Here is a 17272-nt window from a genome sequence, read left to right as displayed (position 1 = left end):
GATTTCTCCAACCAAAGGGATTGTCCTGGCAATAGCATTTTTTTGTAGAACTTACACTATTGGGAAATATTTTATTCTATCTACTTCTATAATTTACCTACTTTTATTTAATACCTTTCAATTTAGAATCAAGTTCTGGTAGTTATTATTAACCAAGAACCAAATTCATATAAAGTAGGGTCTCATATATCTGGTACTGTTCAGTTTCACAAATGCAAATACAATTACTTAAATGCCCCTGGAATAATTCTGAGGCAAAGTTTAACTTGAGATATTAAACATAATAGCTTTAGCAGTCAGTGTCTCTAAAAACAGTCTACCTTCAAATGTCTTAGAACTATTTTTAGAGGTTGACAAACACAAAATATAGACATATATACACATACATACATAAATGCATACATACATGCTTTACCATGGTGCTGTATCCCTAGTCCTTTTTAAAAGAATTAATTTTGAGACAGTCTAAGTTGTTGAGGGTCTCACCTACATTGCTGAGGCTGGCCTTGAACTTTGGACTCTCTGCTCTCAGCCTTTTGAGTTGCTAGTGTGTGACACCACATCCAGCTATAACCAATATTTTAAATCACGGGATTTTCAATCTATTTGCACATTAGAAAAACTGTATATAACTTTGATTAATGCTAAAACATGAAGAAACCTCAAATAAATGCACTACATCTGTTTGTGTTTACTGCCCTCTAGTGACAAAGGACCCACATTTGACTTATAAAGCAGCTCTGTTCCTGAGTTATATTTCAGAAATTGAAAGCTCCCTCACGAGTTCTAAGGATGACTGAGATTAAGAGGAACAGCAAGTTGAATCTTAAAAATTGAATAATCATCTAGAAAACAAAGGAAGGTTCATTATCTAATTAATCTGATCTGAAATTTTTCACCCAAATCGCTTTATTTAAAAACAGGAAACAATTGCAACATTCATTAGAAAAGAAATTCCAATATAAAAAAAAATGCTCCTTCTTCACTATAGGGTGTGTTTTGTGAAATGATTTAAGCAGAGAAGGCCTGTCTTCTGAAGCAATAAGGACAAATGTAAACAGATTTACTTCTAGACATGCATAATTTTCACATGCACCCCTCTGATATGTGGATCTTAAAGTAATTTTAACTCACAAAATTTGAGCTATAATTTAAAAAAATAAAAGGATACTCCTTTCAACAAAAGATGCCTGAACAAAAAAAATCAGACACCAGCCACAAAACAATGCAACCCAACCTTTACCTTGCGCTTAACATTTTCTACTTAATACTTCCCAAACTATTTCAAAAATTTGAAGAGGGGGAGATTTTTCCTAATTCATTCTGTAAGGCCAGCAAAACCAGACAAGGATACAACAATAAAAAAGAAATCTACACGTTGACATTCTTGATGTACTCAGATGCAAAAATTCTCATAAAAAATGAGCAAACCAAATACAACAGCATGGTAAAAATGATTATTCATCATAATCAAGTAGAATTTACCACAGGGAAGCAAAGTGGCTCAACATACTCAAATTAATAAACTCTCCTGTGAGATATACCCCAAACAGAATGAAGGACCCAAATCATGCAGGATTCACTTCAATCGAGACAGAAAATCATCTCAGAAAATTCAACATCACACACACACACACACACACAAAAAAAAAAAAAAACTTCCAACAAAAGCTTGAACCTACCACAATAAAGACCATATGTGACAAACTCAAGGTAACCTCATACAAAATGGGGAAAGTTGAAAACTTTTTCTCTAAGATCTGGCACAGCACAAGGATGCCCACTTTCACCTAGTACTGGAAGTCCTAGCCAGAGGCAATTAGGCAAGAGAACGAAAGAGAGGGCATCCAATTTTAAATGGAGCAGGTCAAACTGTCCTTTCTTGCAGACATGATCTTAAATACAAAAAAGCCTTAAAAGACCACATACAGGGAAAAAAATCTGTCAGAACTAATAAATGAATTTGGTGAAATTGCAGAACAAAATCAACACACAAATGGTGACCCTGGGCCACTATTATTTGTTCATCATTGAAAAGGCAACAAATAATTATTGTGTACTCATTCTAGTCAAATACTATGCCAACTATGAGGGATAGAAAAATTCATTAAAATGGGTACAACTTTTTGCACAAAACTGAAGAGCCTCAATAGGAGTATTCCTTCTGAATCCTTTTGCTTTTATTTTATTTTTTTTCCATAGTTTTCTATTTTTTCCAGCCTGGTCTCTTTACAGTCAGTATAAATTTGCTTCCTTATAGTCAGTAGATGATGCTTTTTTCCCTATTAGGATGAGCTTTTGTCTAAGGCAGCATGTCCCAGAATGTGTTGTGAAGGACAGCAATCCAAAGCAGCACTTTGTAAAGACAACTTCCACTGTCAAACAAAGCTTCAACGTGGCACTAACTTCTATGGAGTCTGCACGTTAGCATAGTCAAGGCTCTGCCAAGGACTTGACACACAACCTTGCCTTGTTGGTTTGACATGGCATTTCCCAGATTTACTCTTCTATCGAACTGTTGATATTCTTAACAAGGAAACAAAAACATAGTACTTAGGTTTCATTAAAAGTTCCTATGAAAGCAATGGGCTTTAAAAATCAGACACTTAAGATTTTTTAGGATGGTTTTATTCACCCATTCACTCACTGATATTTATTGCACAGCTACTGTGTACCAGCCTCGGGGACACAGTAATGAACAAGACAGACTCTCTTTACCCATGTAAACTTTGGATTCCTGGAGCAGAAAGACAAAGAAGGAGAAAAAAAGATTAATGATAAAAAATAGAGGCAATATGAGACTGTGATGGGGACCATAAGGTTAAATAGTGAGGAAAAACTGTACCAAGAAGATGGTATCTGAGAAGAGATCCAAATAACTAGGAAGTCAATTATTACAGCAGTACTCACAATTACTAAGATAAGGAAACATGATCTAAGTGTCCATCAAGTGATGACAGAGTAAAGAAAACGTGGTACATATCCATCGTGGAATATAATTCAGCAGAAAAAGAATAAAATCTTGTCACAACGGCATGGAAGGAACTGGGGAGAATTAAGTGAAGTAAGCCAGGTACAAAAGATAAGTACCACCTATATGATCTCACTCATATGTGAGGAATTTTAGAGTGGAATGGTGGTTACAAGAGGCTGGAGAGTAGAAAGAAGGGGGGAGAGCTGATCAATGGGCACTAAATTAGAGTCAGACAGTAGTCAGAAGTTAGGATGTGCTATTGCACAGTAGGGTACATAGATAATGCTACATTTCAAAAAGCTAGCAGAAAGGATTCTGAATGGTTTCACCATGAATGTTAGATGATTAAAGATAGATTACGCATAATCTGATTTCAATGTTACATAGATTGTCCTAATCAATCAATCAATCAATCAATCTATCTATATACATATACTGGTACTAAAATACAACAAGGTATCCCATTTATATGTACAGTTTTAATGTTTTAAAACTACAATTGAATTTAAAAATTAAGATGACTCAGAACAGACCACTCACAGTAAGGCTGAAGGAACCAGGAGACAGGGGAGAATGATATTGGAGGCAAGTGAAAGCAAGATGGTGTGGGACCCTGGAGGCCTTCAAAGGGGTGGAAGGATACCCCTGGAAGGTTCTAGCACCAAGTAATGGAATATCATGTAGATTTTGAACATGATTCACATTTTTTAAAAGTTATTTCTACAGGGGATGGCTTGTAAAGGGATAAAGACAAATGAACGAGATAACTTCTGTTCTGATGAACACCTGCTCTGAGATGGAGAAGACTGGGGTCATAGAGATATGGAGGAAGATGAAGAAGAAAAAAGAGACCTAAGAGCCAAGCGCAGGAACATCTAAATAGATGAAGGTTCAGTTTTAACTGTTGAGGAACCTTCTGCACCTTTCACCAGGTTCATTAAAGAGGTCTGAACAAGGAGAGGTGCCAGAGAGCAAAAACCCAAAAGACATTACATTAGGATAGACCACTTCCATCAAAATCTTTCAAAATGTTTTAGAATAATTTAGCAAAGGAGCAAGAATAGATAATTCGTTTTTAAAATCCTTTCACCATAGTAGATTAGGACTGCAAAAGCCCAAACAACTGCTCACACAATATAATCAAAATTATATGAAATTCTGATTATAGAAAATTTTGATGAAATCAAGATTATCTATGAGTTGAGCACTCAAGAGTGGACAAATTTTTATTGAAGTCCCATGTCTTGTTTAAACATTTTATGAATGAAAACTTAACTGAAGGCCATAAGAAACAGGTAAAAGTAGTGTACCAAAGGGCTGTTCTGTTGTTTGATTTGCCACAGTGCTAAATAGCAGGGACTGAGATTTATGATATGCACTGTGGTATAGAATACAGGTTACTCTGGCTGACATAAAGTCCCACCTCCTATGAGCCCTGAAACAGGCAGCATGTTATCTAAGGGCTCTGTGCTGTGTGGAGGAATTGGAGTTAATATAGTGATCTAGGATAATCTATAAAGCATGTGCATATTTCACTCTGGGTGAATGCAGAATAATACACTGGGTTCATACCATTCTTCAAAAGATGCTCTTTATAGACCCCTTAAGACTGATTTCACAATGGACCCAGCAAATGAAAACAAAATCCAGCTCAGGGATTGTATTATGGGGGTGTCAATGAAGAGAAGAATAGCCAAGATCCATAACTGTTCATGTAAAAGCACTACAGACCTGACTAACGGTGATCAACAGCTGGACATCATCAATTACAGGCTGCGCAGTCACTTTCCCCCACAGATAGGAAGGCAAGTATATGGATCAGAACACACACTCTCCCATCTGGGGTAGTAAGAAAAGACTCTAAGTAGAGGGCTTCAAAAGCCTCTAGAATACCAGTCTTAACAATCCACAAAACTGTCTTTTCCTAAAACTCATAATATGAACAGAAACTTCTCAGAGGAGGACATACAATCAATCAACAAGTACATGAAAAACATCTCTAGCAGTCAGAGAAATGCAAATCAAAACCACCCTAAGATACCATCTCACTCCAGTAAGATTGGCAGCCATTATGAAATCAAACAACAACAAGTGCTGGCGAGGATGTGGGGAAAAGGGTTCTCTTGTACATTGCTGGTGGGGCTGCAAATTGGTGCGGCCAATTTGGAAAGCAGTATGGAGATTCCTGGGAAAGCTGGGAATGGAACCACCATTTGACCCAGCTATTGCCCTTCTCGGACTATTCCCTGAAGACCTTAAAAGAGCGTATTACAGGGATACTGCCACATCGATGTTCATAGCAGCACAATTTACAATAGCTAGATTGTGGAACCAACCCAGATGCCCTTCAATGGATGAATGGATTAAAAAAATGTGGCATCTATACACCATGGAGTATTACGCAGCACTAAAAAATGACAAAATCTTGGAATTTGCAGGGAAATGGATGGCACTAGAGCAGATTATGCTTAGTGAAGCTAGCCAATCCCTAAAAAACAAATACCAAATGTCATCTTTGATATAATGAGAGCAACTAAGAATAAAGCAGGGAGGAAGAGCAGGAAGAAAAGATTAACATTAAACAGAGACATGAGGTGGGAGGGAAAGGGAGAGAAAAGGGGAATTGCATGGAAACGGAGGGAGACCCTCATTGTTATACTAAATTACATATAAGAGGTTGTAAGTGGAATGGGAAAATAAACAAGGTGAGAAATGAATTACAGTAGAAGGGGTAGAGAGAGAAGATGGGAGTGGAGGGGATGGGGGATAGTAGAGGATAGGAAAGGTAGCAGAATACAACAGTTACTATTATGGTATTATGTAAAAATGTGGATGTGTAACCCATGTGATTCTGCAATCTTTACTTGGGGTAAAAAAGGGAGTTCATAACTCACTTGAAGCTAATGTATGCTAATGTATGAAATATGATATGTCAAGAGCTTTGTAGGGTTTTGAACAACCAATAAAAAAATAAAATTAAATTAAAAAAAAGAATAATAAAAGCTCAAATTTATTGAGTGTTTACTATGTGCTGAGGATGGTGCTGGCTATACTACTGGCGTTATCTGATTTATTTCTAATAAAAACCTTATGGGTGAGCGCTAGCATTATCCCCGTTTTACAGATGAGTCTGAAAGCTTCCACCTATCAACTCTGTGGAGGCAAAACTCTAGTAGAATCTTGCCTTTTTCCTGGAAAACCAGGCCTGACAATTGAAGGCCCAGAGTGCATTGCAACTTAGACATGGAGTCTCACCTCTATCTCAGGACTAAAAGTTTAACTAAGATATTGTCCAACAGCCCCCATCTCAATCTGGCTTCTCTTCCTGATCTGCTGACTATTATCCTTCCCATTATTTGAGTTTAGAGATTCATACTGTCCTCTGGCTACAGCCCTGCAGTCCTGTAGGTCCCAACACCCTTCCTCATGCAATCTTTGTCCTGCCCATCTTTTCTTTTCATTCCCATCCTACTTCAGGCCCTCGTCACTCTAGTAGCTAATTCTCTAACAGACTCTTCCTGCTTTCAGTATGTCCCCTCAGTAGGATCCATCCTGTACACTTTTACCAGATTTACCCTCCCCAAAGCACTTGGTTGTTCTATTTCCTTTCTAATATTATCTTTATAATCAAATGCAAGACTCTGTAGGATTTATAGGCGAGTTGCTCATGTTTTAGCTGGACATTTAAAGCAATCTGTCATGTGGCCCAATCTGTATTTCTCACCCCTGTTCTGGCCTTAAAATCAGATTGTTCAGCCAGGCTCACGCTTCCATGATACCCACGAATCCCCCACCCCACAAATATACAATAACACTAAACCTACAGGGTATTTTATCCTACCCAAATTTCTTCTAGCCCCTAGAATATACCTCCTTCCTCATTAGCAACTAATAGGAATCCTCAATGTTCACGATCCAAATGCTGAAGTAGCATGTTTCCTGGAATGCTTCTCATTCTAGTCCTGTGTGGGGGACTTCTCTACAGGGTTGGACCTGTAGAGAAGCATTCCATGAAGCATTCCCTAAAGCATTCCATGACCCATTAAAATGCAACAGGCTGACTTAGAAGGCTATCTATATTTTCAGTGGTATGTCTGTATGCTTAGACACTTGTGTACCTGCCTGTTTGCATAAAATACATCTATGTTAAGATCTCATTTCTCCTCTAAGAACCTTGAGCAGATAGATATCCTGCCATCTAAAACAAAAGGATAAAACAACAACTCAGTGAAAGCCTGAAACCTGAACTGTGGTTGACTTCAGCCAAAAGGTGCAAAACAAAACCAAACCCTCCTAGTTGTTTATTTCCCACATGAAAGTGGTATCTCATCTAGAGAATGGTCAAGGATCAAACAAAGTAACAGAGTCATACCAAATTAAAAATGTCATTTGAGAGTGATGGTGCCCATATAAGCCCAGATCAGGGCTATATGACCAACAAGACCAAGTTTGAATTCTCCATAAGATCAAAGCCCTGAAACAGAACTGTGCTGTCCTTGGTTACTTTCACTTGGCTATTTCTTGTTATTTTGCTATATCTGTATAACAGGTAGACCTCATAAATCCCTAAGGAATGATGGAATTGAACAGGGAAAATGAGAGATTATTAAGCAAACTGAAGTTTGATTTCTCTGCAATGTGGCTGACATTAAGTGGAAAATGGAAAGGAACCAATCGCCTATGCAGTGACTCATGGTCAACCCTTATAACAACTGCACCACTAGGAAAGTTTTCTCTTGAATGCTATATCTAGTGTCAGACTCATGACTAAGACCTCATCATGGGGCTGGCATTGGATTCAAGGTCATCTCATCCACACTTGTGTTTCTCAGCTGGATTGTCATTTTTAATCTGTAAGGATTAAAGGGTCTACTTCTAGTTCATTTCTACTTTCACCAGGAAAAAGCACTATTATCTTCACTTTGTCTGATATTGGACACATTTTTAAATCATGACTTCACTTTTCTCAGAATCAGAAAAATCATTTGAAGTGGCTTTGGAGGTCATCCAGGGTAGGGAAAAACAAAGCACAAGCAAAGGCCCAATTTTTAGACAGAAAAATGAAGATCTACATACCGCTTTTATAACATTAGTAAGTCTTTTTTTGTGGCTGCCCTCATAGTATCCTTTTAGAGCCAACCTAATTAAGTAGTCAGCAAGAGTGTAAATAAAAATATGCTATCATTGGGTGCTAAGTAACCAAGATAACACTAAAGTAAACAAATCTGTGGGCATCACATATGCAAGCTGGTAAGGTCCCATAAATCACCATGACTGGGTATCAGGATTTCAAAGGCACACTCTGTAAGCCCTCTCCCAGTCTGTTGATTCAAGCCCCAATTGCATTGGGTTACCTATATGGCAGCATATAAAATTGACCTTTTAAGTTTAAAAATAGTCACAGTCATCATCCTTACTAAAGATAGGCCATCGTGCCTGCCATGTGTGTGCAGCACACTACGTACTTTACGTAAGTTTTTATTTAATTTTCACAACAGTCCAGTGAGGTAGCTTGTGTTGTCTTGATTATAAAGAAAACAGAGGTTCAGAGGGGTTAGAGTTAATTAATAATCCAAGGTCCTAACTCTAGTGTGGAGAAGATTTATACCCAGAAAAGAAGTTGCTAAGTTCATCAGAATTTAGGAGATGATTTAAAGGAGAATTGAGAATTTGCTCTTCTGTTCCATTTTACTCTCCTAGCATGTAAGTTAACTAACAAGTCTATTACAGTGAATCAGCTGAGATTTATATGGACATGGTCTCTTTTCACCCTACTGCAGCTTGCACCTTGCTGTCACGTACCCTTCAACTATTCCCTGTCCTCACTCCTGGGCACCAGGATCCTTAGGGGATAGCCCAGCCATTGGATTTAGCAACCCACCCATGCTGCTACTGGGCTACCACTCAAGGAGGCAACAGGTGAAGGAGACCAGCTCTTAGTGCTAATGGAGACCTGAGCCTCAGGAAACACACTGTCTGTAAATCTCCCCAAGCTAGTCAGTCCTCCCCTCCTCCACCAAAGCTGCTGCTGATCATTCTCCCTAAAACATTGGCACCCTCTTGTTGACCTGTCGGATTTCTTTTTTCTCCAAAGCTGTCCCCAAGGCTCATTACAACCAGATTTCACCATACAAACCCTGAGGCAGAAGGAGGTCAGGAACAGAAACTGGTTCCTTTGCCTTCAGCCAAGGAGAGCCCTGACCCCAGGCCAGCGGGATCAGATGTTCTGCCTTCTCCCACTACTCCTGCCCACATCGCAGGCTGATAGCTTCTCTGTATTTCTTGCAACCTTTCTTTCCCTCATTTTTCATCCCTCCAACCATCCATTGGTCCACATTCCCTTTCCCATTTTGTCCTTAGAGGAAAACAGGCTTTCAAAGCACCCTCATAGTAACAGGCTATTTTTAAAACCCTAAACTTTCTTACATCTTCTCTGTTGTTGCCTTCCTCACCACCAATATCCTTAGATTCTCTGCCAGCTTGGCATTATAGATCTGCTTTGGTTTCCTCATCTCACCAACCTCATTATCCTTTCATTTATATCTGTGACCAGTTACTACCTGCCTGCCAGGGTGGCTCCCGACAAGACACACTGTCTCAAAATCATGTTCTTCTTAGGAGGAAGGGGGCAGGTCAGGTTTGTGCCCATTTGACATAACTGAAAGAAGGAAGGCAGAACAAGATGTACTATAGGATTCCCCTTGTGGAATTAGCTTTTCCTGAAATTGCTCTTGCTATTTTGGAATCCAGTACTCATTAAATACATGTTTTAAAATGTTTGGAATATTTTGAACATGTAGCCTGAGAACAAACACTTATTTATGTCTCTATGTTCACCCAACACTTTATCTAAAAAATAATTACCTTTAAACCTACCAAAATCCCTGCAGAGCACTTTCCAGCCTGCCTGCACAAGGTCCTGGGCTCCCCCAGTATTTCAAAACATGTGCTCCCTCCACATGGATCTTAGGTAAATTTAAATGAGCCTCAGGTTTTCATCTTTAGAAATGGGAGAAATTATTTTCATATGTAGTATACTATTTCTAGGACTAAATTAGAAACTTAAGGTTTGAGGCATGAGAAAATAAACAAAATCATGCCTTACATTAGAAGGTAAGGCACATACTAGAGTTTCCCCATCAGTGGTAGTCAAAGATTGTTTATGGACCAAATGGATAACACTATAATGTTTGGCATTGAGTCTTTTCTTTGTAATTCTGTGTAATTCAGTATATTTTATAATTCTTTTAAAAGGTACACAATCACTTTTATGTTTTTCTCTAACTTCTCACTGTTCTTCCTTCTTCAGTGAGTTTGAATTAGAAGATTCAGGTAACATTTTAAAACAGAATAACAAAAGGAAACACTGATACAATGAGTAATTGATTCTTCCACTGAATTTGACTTTTCAGATAATAAATTCCTTTCATATAAGAATTAACTTTGTCATAAACTCTGTTCCCTTTAATCATTTTACTTCTCATTAGCACTAAAGCAAAATTAAGATTTAGGCCCAAATATCTTTCAGGAAAAACTAAACTAATCTTCTCCTGATGTACAGAAAAGAAATAGGCCTATTTCTAGTAAAAGATTCCTCATGAGTTACTAAAACCCAATTATCACTACTCTTATGAAGATCTAAGAGATCGTGCTGAGAATTAACATTAAGAAAACAAAGAAAGAAAATAAAAACATATGCTAAAGAAAATATTAATGCTTCATCCTTATCACAGCATATGCTGAAAATGACTTGAAATATCCAAAAAGATGGAAGAGGATAGGAGCTTAGTTTAAAAAAGGGAAGGGACTACTCAATGAACATTCACTAAATACCACTTCTATGAAAGGCACGGAGCAAAGCACAGTTTTGTTCACTCTATGCAACTTTTAGCCTCTTTTCGTGAAACAGGGCTTCCCTGAAAATAATGACATTTAAATCACATATACATAATTAAAGCACCCACAAAAAAGAATTCTCTTAAACTGTGAAAGCCCTCCCCAAGTTGAAATTTATTCTCTTCCTAAATTATTGCTTCAAAGTCTATCAATTGTTAAAGGCAGTTTATTTTTTCCTGAAGATAGAAAAATGAAACTAGGAAACATCAAATACAACCTATCTTGCCCAAGTACTCCTTTTCTAAAATGTAGAGTTGATTTATAGGCATAAAAAATACAATTTCACCTTACTAAGAAAAAAAATATTTTCTTTGTAATGCTGTGTAATTCAGTATATTTTATAATTCTTTTAAAAGGTACACAATAATTTTTATGTTTTTTCTCTAACTTCTCACTGTTCTTCCTTCTTCAGTGAGTTTGAATTAGAAGGATCAGGTAACATTTTAAAACAGAATAACAAAAGGAAACACTGACACATTTCCTCAAAATATTTTGAAGAGAATTTCTGTAAGACAATAATGAATAATTAATATGAGTAATGCTCATTCATATTTGTCTAAAACAAAAACAAAGCAACTAGAACACTGCTATGTACAGAGAACACACATTAAAATCAAGCAGTTATTTTCTGAAGTGGAGAAGGCACCCATGGGTCTGAACTTACTCCAATATGGCAGCCGCATCTTTGCCTTGTTGCTATGGTTACATCCCCATCATGCCTGTGCTTTCTACTTTCCAGACCTGTTTATGACAGGCAGAGGTGTTTCCTACTATGGTACCTATGTCTGCACAGCTAACTGCTTGCCAGGAATAAGAGCCAGAGGCTGCGACAGTAGGAATTACAGTGCAGCAGCCCCTAGATGCGGACGGGAACTCAAGCACATGCTAGGTAGAACCTGACAGAATAGACCCTAAAAGGTAAAAAAGACTCTCTCTCTCTCTCTCTCTCTCTCTCTCTCTCTCTCTCTCTCTCTCCACACACACACACACACACACACACACACACACACACACACACCACTTTTCATCAAAACTAAAAGAGAGCATTCAGATAGTTCCAACTGAAAAGGATCTAATAAAAAGGAGGTTATTGCTGAAATATATATGACAGAAAACAGTTTGCAGCTATGAATATGGTCCATCTGGCTTTTGCCTGGACACTATTAACTTTAAATTCAAATGAGATAAGGCTAATCTAGTATATCTTGCGATAACATTTCTGGGAGATGAGTTCTCTAGAAGCAGAACTCAGATTCTTAAGGAAGAAATACTAGGAACTCTTGTCAATGAACGAAAAACACTTTCTTAAAAGGCAGGAATGATAAGGCTTTGACTCTTAGTCTACCAACCCAAGCTAGAAATGGCATTTACATTAACTACTATCATGAGCCCTATACTAACTTACCTGACTACCTAACAAAGGATGATATTGACACTCCCTGGGTTTAGACTAAAAGTAGTGTAGACAGCCTCATCAGAACAATAAAATAGAGGCAACATATTGTACTAACAGTGAAGAGAATCCCAGATAAAATTCTGTGGAAAGTCAAAGAAGATAGACAGAATATCCAATGGGGGAGGGGGCTGTGGAGAAAGACTCAGGAGGAGACAGGACAAAACAGGCTTCAGAAGGAGGTCAGCATTCCAGACAGGCCTAGAGGATGCTGCCGAGTTTTTACATCACCTTTTTTGTTTTCAAATTTTTTGATTTACAGAAAACTTGTGAAGGCAGTACAGAAAGTCCCCTATACTCTACAGTCAGGTTTTTTACATTAGTATGGCACATAGGTCACAATTACTGAGCTCATATTGATGCCTTCATTCCACACTTTTTTCCCCCTGACTTCCTTAGCTTTCATTGAGTGTTCTTTCTCTGTTCCAGGATCTCACCCAGGATACCATGTTATATTTACTTACCTTGTTTCCTTAGGCTCCTCTTGGCTTTGAGTTTCTTAAAATTTTCTCATTTTTAATAACTCTCACAGTTTTTAGGAGTTCTGGTCAGGTATTTTGTAGAATATCCCTCAAGTGGAATTTGCCTGATATTTTTCTCATGATTAGACTGGGGTTAATTGCAGATGCCAAGGAAAATTATAGGTGCAAAATACCACTTTAATCAGATCATATCAAGGATACAGATTCTTAACATGACTGTTTCATTGTCAGTGTTGATCTTGACAACATGGCTGAGATAGTATCTGTTGAGTTTCTTATTGTAGAGTTACTTTTTCCCCCCTTTTCACAGAGTACCTTTTGGAAGGAAGTCAATATGCACAGCCCATACTTCAGGAGAGGGGAGCTATGTTCTTCCTCTTTATGGCTGCAGAATCTATCTATATGTTATATGGAATTCTCCTACACAGAAGATTTGCCAATCTTCTCCCACTTAATTATTTATTCAATCAATTATTTCAATCAACATGTACTCAAGGGTTTTTATATTATATTTTGAGTCATAATATAGTACTACTTTTTTTTTTGCATGTATTGTTCCAGCTTTGACAATTAGAGCTCTTTGAGTTTGCTCTTGTGTCCCGCTTATAGGTCCCCACATTAGGATATGATTTTGTTTGTTTGATCACATCCTTACTTTCTGGCAGTACAAGATGCTCCAGGCTCATATTGTATATGTCCTGCCACAGTAGCTAGAATCCGCCATTTCTCTAAGGAATCCTGCTGTCTTTTACAGGAGAGTGATGTTAGAAATTAAAATGGGGGTGCTAGGTGCGCTCATACTACCAGAGTGTGGTTGCTTCCAGGTCCTCTCACCTGACAGAATGAGAAAATATTTGTGGTGTATAAGATGGTTCAGAAGTTAAGAAGTGGAAACACGGGCTAGGTTCTCAATATACTTTTATTAACATTAAATATTAATAAGAGATTGTGAGCTCTGTTCCAGTTTCATTCAGAGGAATTACAGAGATATATTCATTTATGAAAAAGAAAACCCTCCACTGCTTTATGCAGAACTTTAAGAAGGACTAATAATATTCCTTTATAGCTGGAAATAAATGGCTTAACATACTCAGTATTTACCATGTTCCTATCTCAATAATTCTCATCTCTCAATTCATCAAATCATCACAGCCAATATTTAACAGATGAAGAAGATGAAGCACAAAGGGAAAGTGGGCCCATGTACTCTGAATATAAGGCAGAGAATGAGTCCAACCCAGGCAGCCTGGCTATAGAAGGGTGGTCAAGATCCACAGACTGTTCTACTTGAGGAATGAGTATCTAATGAATGAGAGATTTCTAATGAAGAAATTTTGCATTTCTTCTAGAAGGGAAATTCCATTGAAGGCAGAGAAAGAACATGGTAGGTTGTTTAAACCAAACAAATCTTTCTAACTAAAAATGAGTTTAAATAATGTTTTTGTTACAAATTCAGATGACTATGTCCCAAAATATGGCCACTGTCCATAAGTAGTAAGCTAAATGTGGTGGCCTTCAAATAAATGCTTTCTTGTTATATATTAATTTTAATATATATTAGAAAAAATAAGGTGTTCAGGTAAGTATTTATGTTTTTTAAATAAATTGCTTTAAATTAAACTTTTAACATACAATGGCAGATATGAATGTATACTGAAATTATGGTGTATACAGAAATGATAGTTTGAGAAACACTAATTATTATAATTTAGACTATAATTCCTTACTGAATAGAAACAAGAAATATTACATTCTTACACTGCAAGGAGTATAAAACACAAGGTTTTATTGATCTTGTTTTTTTGTGTATATTCCAGACAAGTGAGCACATATAATTTATGGAACATCCAGTATGTGTTATGCACCAAAATGAACTTTGCACACTTATAGCTATTATTCTTACAACATGTCAACTTATTTCCCCTTCTATTATCTCTACTTATAAATGAAGAAAATAGAACTTCAGAGAGGTGAGGCATTTGCCCAAACAGTTAAGTAGGAAACAGCAAAGCTGAAATTTGAGACCAAATTCACCTGACAAAAAACATCTAAGTTCTTTCCATTCTACAAAGTTGCCCTAAGTATCGTTGGTGCACACTCCAGGTCGGGAGGTAAATATCACTTGCCTTTATCACATACAAAGTAAGCAAAACAATAAAAAACTCAGAATATAAAAACAATAATAAAGATAAATATTCTTTTAAAAATAAAGTATTCTTTAAAAGAATATAAACCTATCATTATTTTAGCTATTAATGTAATTTAACTAATTTTCTAATGAACACAGAACCATTTGTGGTTTAAGCAAATATCAAGATTCATCCCCCATTCCTGTTAGAGTGAATAAAATTAAATTTCTTCTTTCAAAACTCATGTCACTAGCACAGCATGGTGTTTCTCACAGGCCTGTAATCCCAGTGGCTCGGGAGTCTGAGGCAGGAGTATCACAAGTTCAGCAATTTAGTGAGGCTCTAAGTTCAGCCTCAGCAATTTAGTGAGGCTCTAAGCAACTTAGCAAGACCCTGTCTTAAAATAAAAAAATAAAAAGAAAGGGCTGGGGATGTGGGGCAGTGGTTAGGCACCCCTAGGTTCTATCCCTGGGGTAAATAATAATAAACTCAACTCGTGTGACTATTAAAATGAAAGACTGTCCATTTTCTAGAAAGATTTCAAACTATGCCAATTAAGCTATGATGACAAGTAACTAGGGTAGAACTATTGCCCTACTAGAGCCACAATAAACCCCAGCAATGAGCAGCTTTAAAAAAGCTGATCTCCCTTACTAAACAAGAGAAAAACAAGCTCTACCGATTTTATGGAGCAACTAAAAATCATGACACTAACCACATTTCACATCTACCATATATATATCTTTTAAAACAGTGACAATCCATGTGAATACTGCAAAAATCTTAAAGTGAACAGAAGCATTATCATCCTTGCTATTCAGAGGAAAGTTTATTTAATCTATCCATAATACTAGTAACAGTACTATTTTATCTTAGTTAAGCCTTATGTTTTAAATATATATATTTTTAAAAAGTGAAGAGTTCATAATGTTCTCAGTTGGAGCTACCATTTCCCATGAATCAAATCAACATGTAATAAATGAAAGCAACTTTTTTTAGCAATGATTAATTTCTTGATTCATAAAAATAAAGAATTTTTGATAATTTGAGTGTTAGGGATATTTAAGCTTACTGACACTAGAATTGAGTGGATGGCAACAGAGACAACTTTTTTTTCCCTTTTAACCTTAGTGTCTTGCTGAATTAAAGTCAACTAGCTTAAAATTCAATAAAACAAAAATACCCATTAAAAGTGCTTCCTTCGTTCTATTATTACTTTATAAAAAGAACATTTTTTAAAAAGACAAGGATTTCTCAATCCTTTTGTATTCACTTTAAGAAACTATATGTAAGTTACAAAAGTCTTTCCTAAAATCTACCTTTATTAAATGGATGAAGGAGCATATATAAAGTTCAAGAAAACAACAAAAAGTTGAGTTTCTATAGTTAAACATGACTTTTTTTTTTAATCTAGAGTTTTTCTTTGGGTACCTCAATTAACTCTTAGCAATTATTTTTTTCAAAATTTAATATTTTAATGTAGAAAACAAGTGTTGCTATAATGTTCCATAAATTAAAAATGTCTTTTTCAATTAACTTGAGTTCCTTCTTAGCAAAAATTCAACACTGATTTCTATTCTGAGTTCTTTTACTTGTGCAGTGAAGAAATACCTTAAGATGAACCACTTCTATGAACATATCATATTCCTTCCATCAGACCTCCTGCCCATCAAATATATCAGCAGTCCCAGAAAGTGCTAGTCCATGCTATGTATTGACAATCAAAAAGGAGCAGGGGGAGCAACCAAGGAAAACTCTAAGAAAAAGAACCCCAGAAAAGCAATTTAATTTATAGGCAACAGAAACATACTAGGGATAATTACTAAAAACCAAAGAGACAAATAAATTCTATAAAGAAGTCATATCCACATTTGCAAACTGGCCTAAGCACCTCTGGAATGAATTATAGGACAACCTGAAGTCTCTTAGAAGGATGCTTGAATCCTAGTATCAAGACACTTTCAACTTGAAGGCCAGTAGTTTCCAGCAATGCCAAGCCTCAGAACTGCCCCCAAAATTAGAGAGGAGAAACAAAATGTATTTTTTATCTGGGTATGTGGTGGAAAGAATCCACAATTATTTCATTTTCTTTTTTAAACATCACTACACTTACACTGAAGGCCTGGTGAAATGTGCACTATTAGGTCACAAGAGAATTAAGTTACCGGGTTCCATTGCAGTCTTTGGAAGTCCTGAGGGCCAGATTCCTGCCCTCCTTGCCACTCCTTCTACCCTCAATACACTTTCCATGAGAGCAAATCCAAAATACCATGAAACTATTCCACATTAAAGGATATTTTTACCAGAAAGGCACTTTACTTTGCAAAATCTATAAAAG

General features: G+C 36.8%; 1 protein-coding gene across 2 annotated transcripts in view; it reads right to left on the bottom strand.

The window, feature by feature from the left end:
• LOC143390007 (3',5'-cyclic-AMP phosphodiesterase 4D-like) overlaps nt 1–1712 on the bottom strand; it is a 224630-nt gene extending 222918 nt beyond the window's left edge. The window contains exon 1 of one of the 2 annotated variants that reach the window (XM_077108181.1): nt 1683–1712. In XM_077108181.1, coding sequence (XP_076964296.1) covers nt 1683–1697 — 15 coding nt within the window. In that variant the 5' untranslated portion in view covers nt 1698–1712. Of the gene's footprint in view, nt 1–406; nt 474–1682 lie in introns of those variants that run through there. The other variant, XM_077108182.1, reaches the window with a different exon arrangement.
• Nucleotides 1713–17272: the final 15560 nt, after the last annotated feature.

The sequence above is a fragment of the Callospermophilus lateralis genome, unplaced genomic scaffold (genome assembly GCF_048772815.1).
Source record: "Callospermophilus lateralis isolate mCalLat2 unplaced genomic scaffold, mCalLat2.hap1 Scaffold_183, whole genome shotgun sequence".
Taxonomy (NCBI): domain Eukaryota; kingdom Metazoa; phylum Chordata; class Mammalia; order Rodentia; family Sciuridae; genus Callospermophilus; species Callospermophilus lateralis.
The sequence above is the reverse complement of the archived record's forward strand: the minus strand, read 5'-3'. Positions and strand labels throughout refer to the sequence as shown.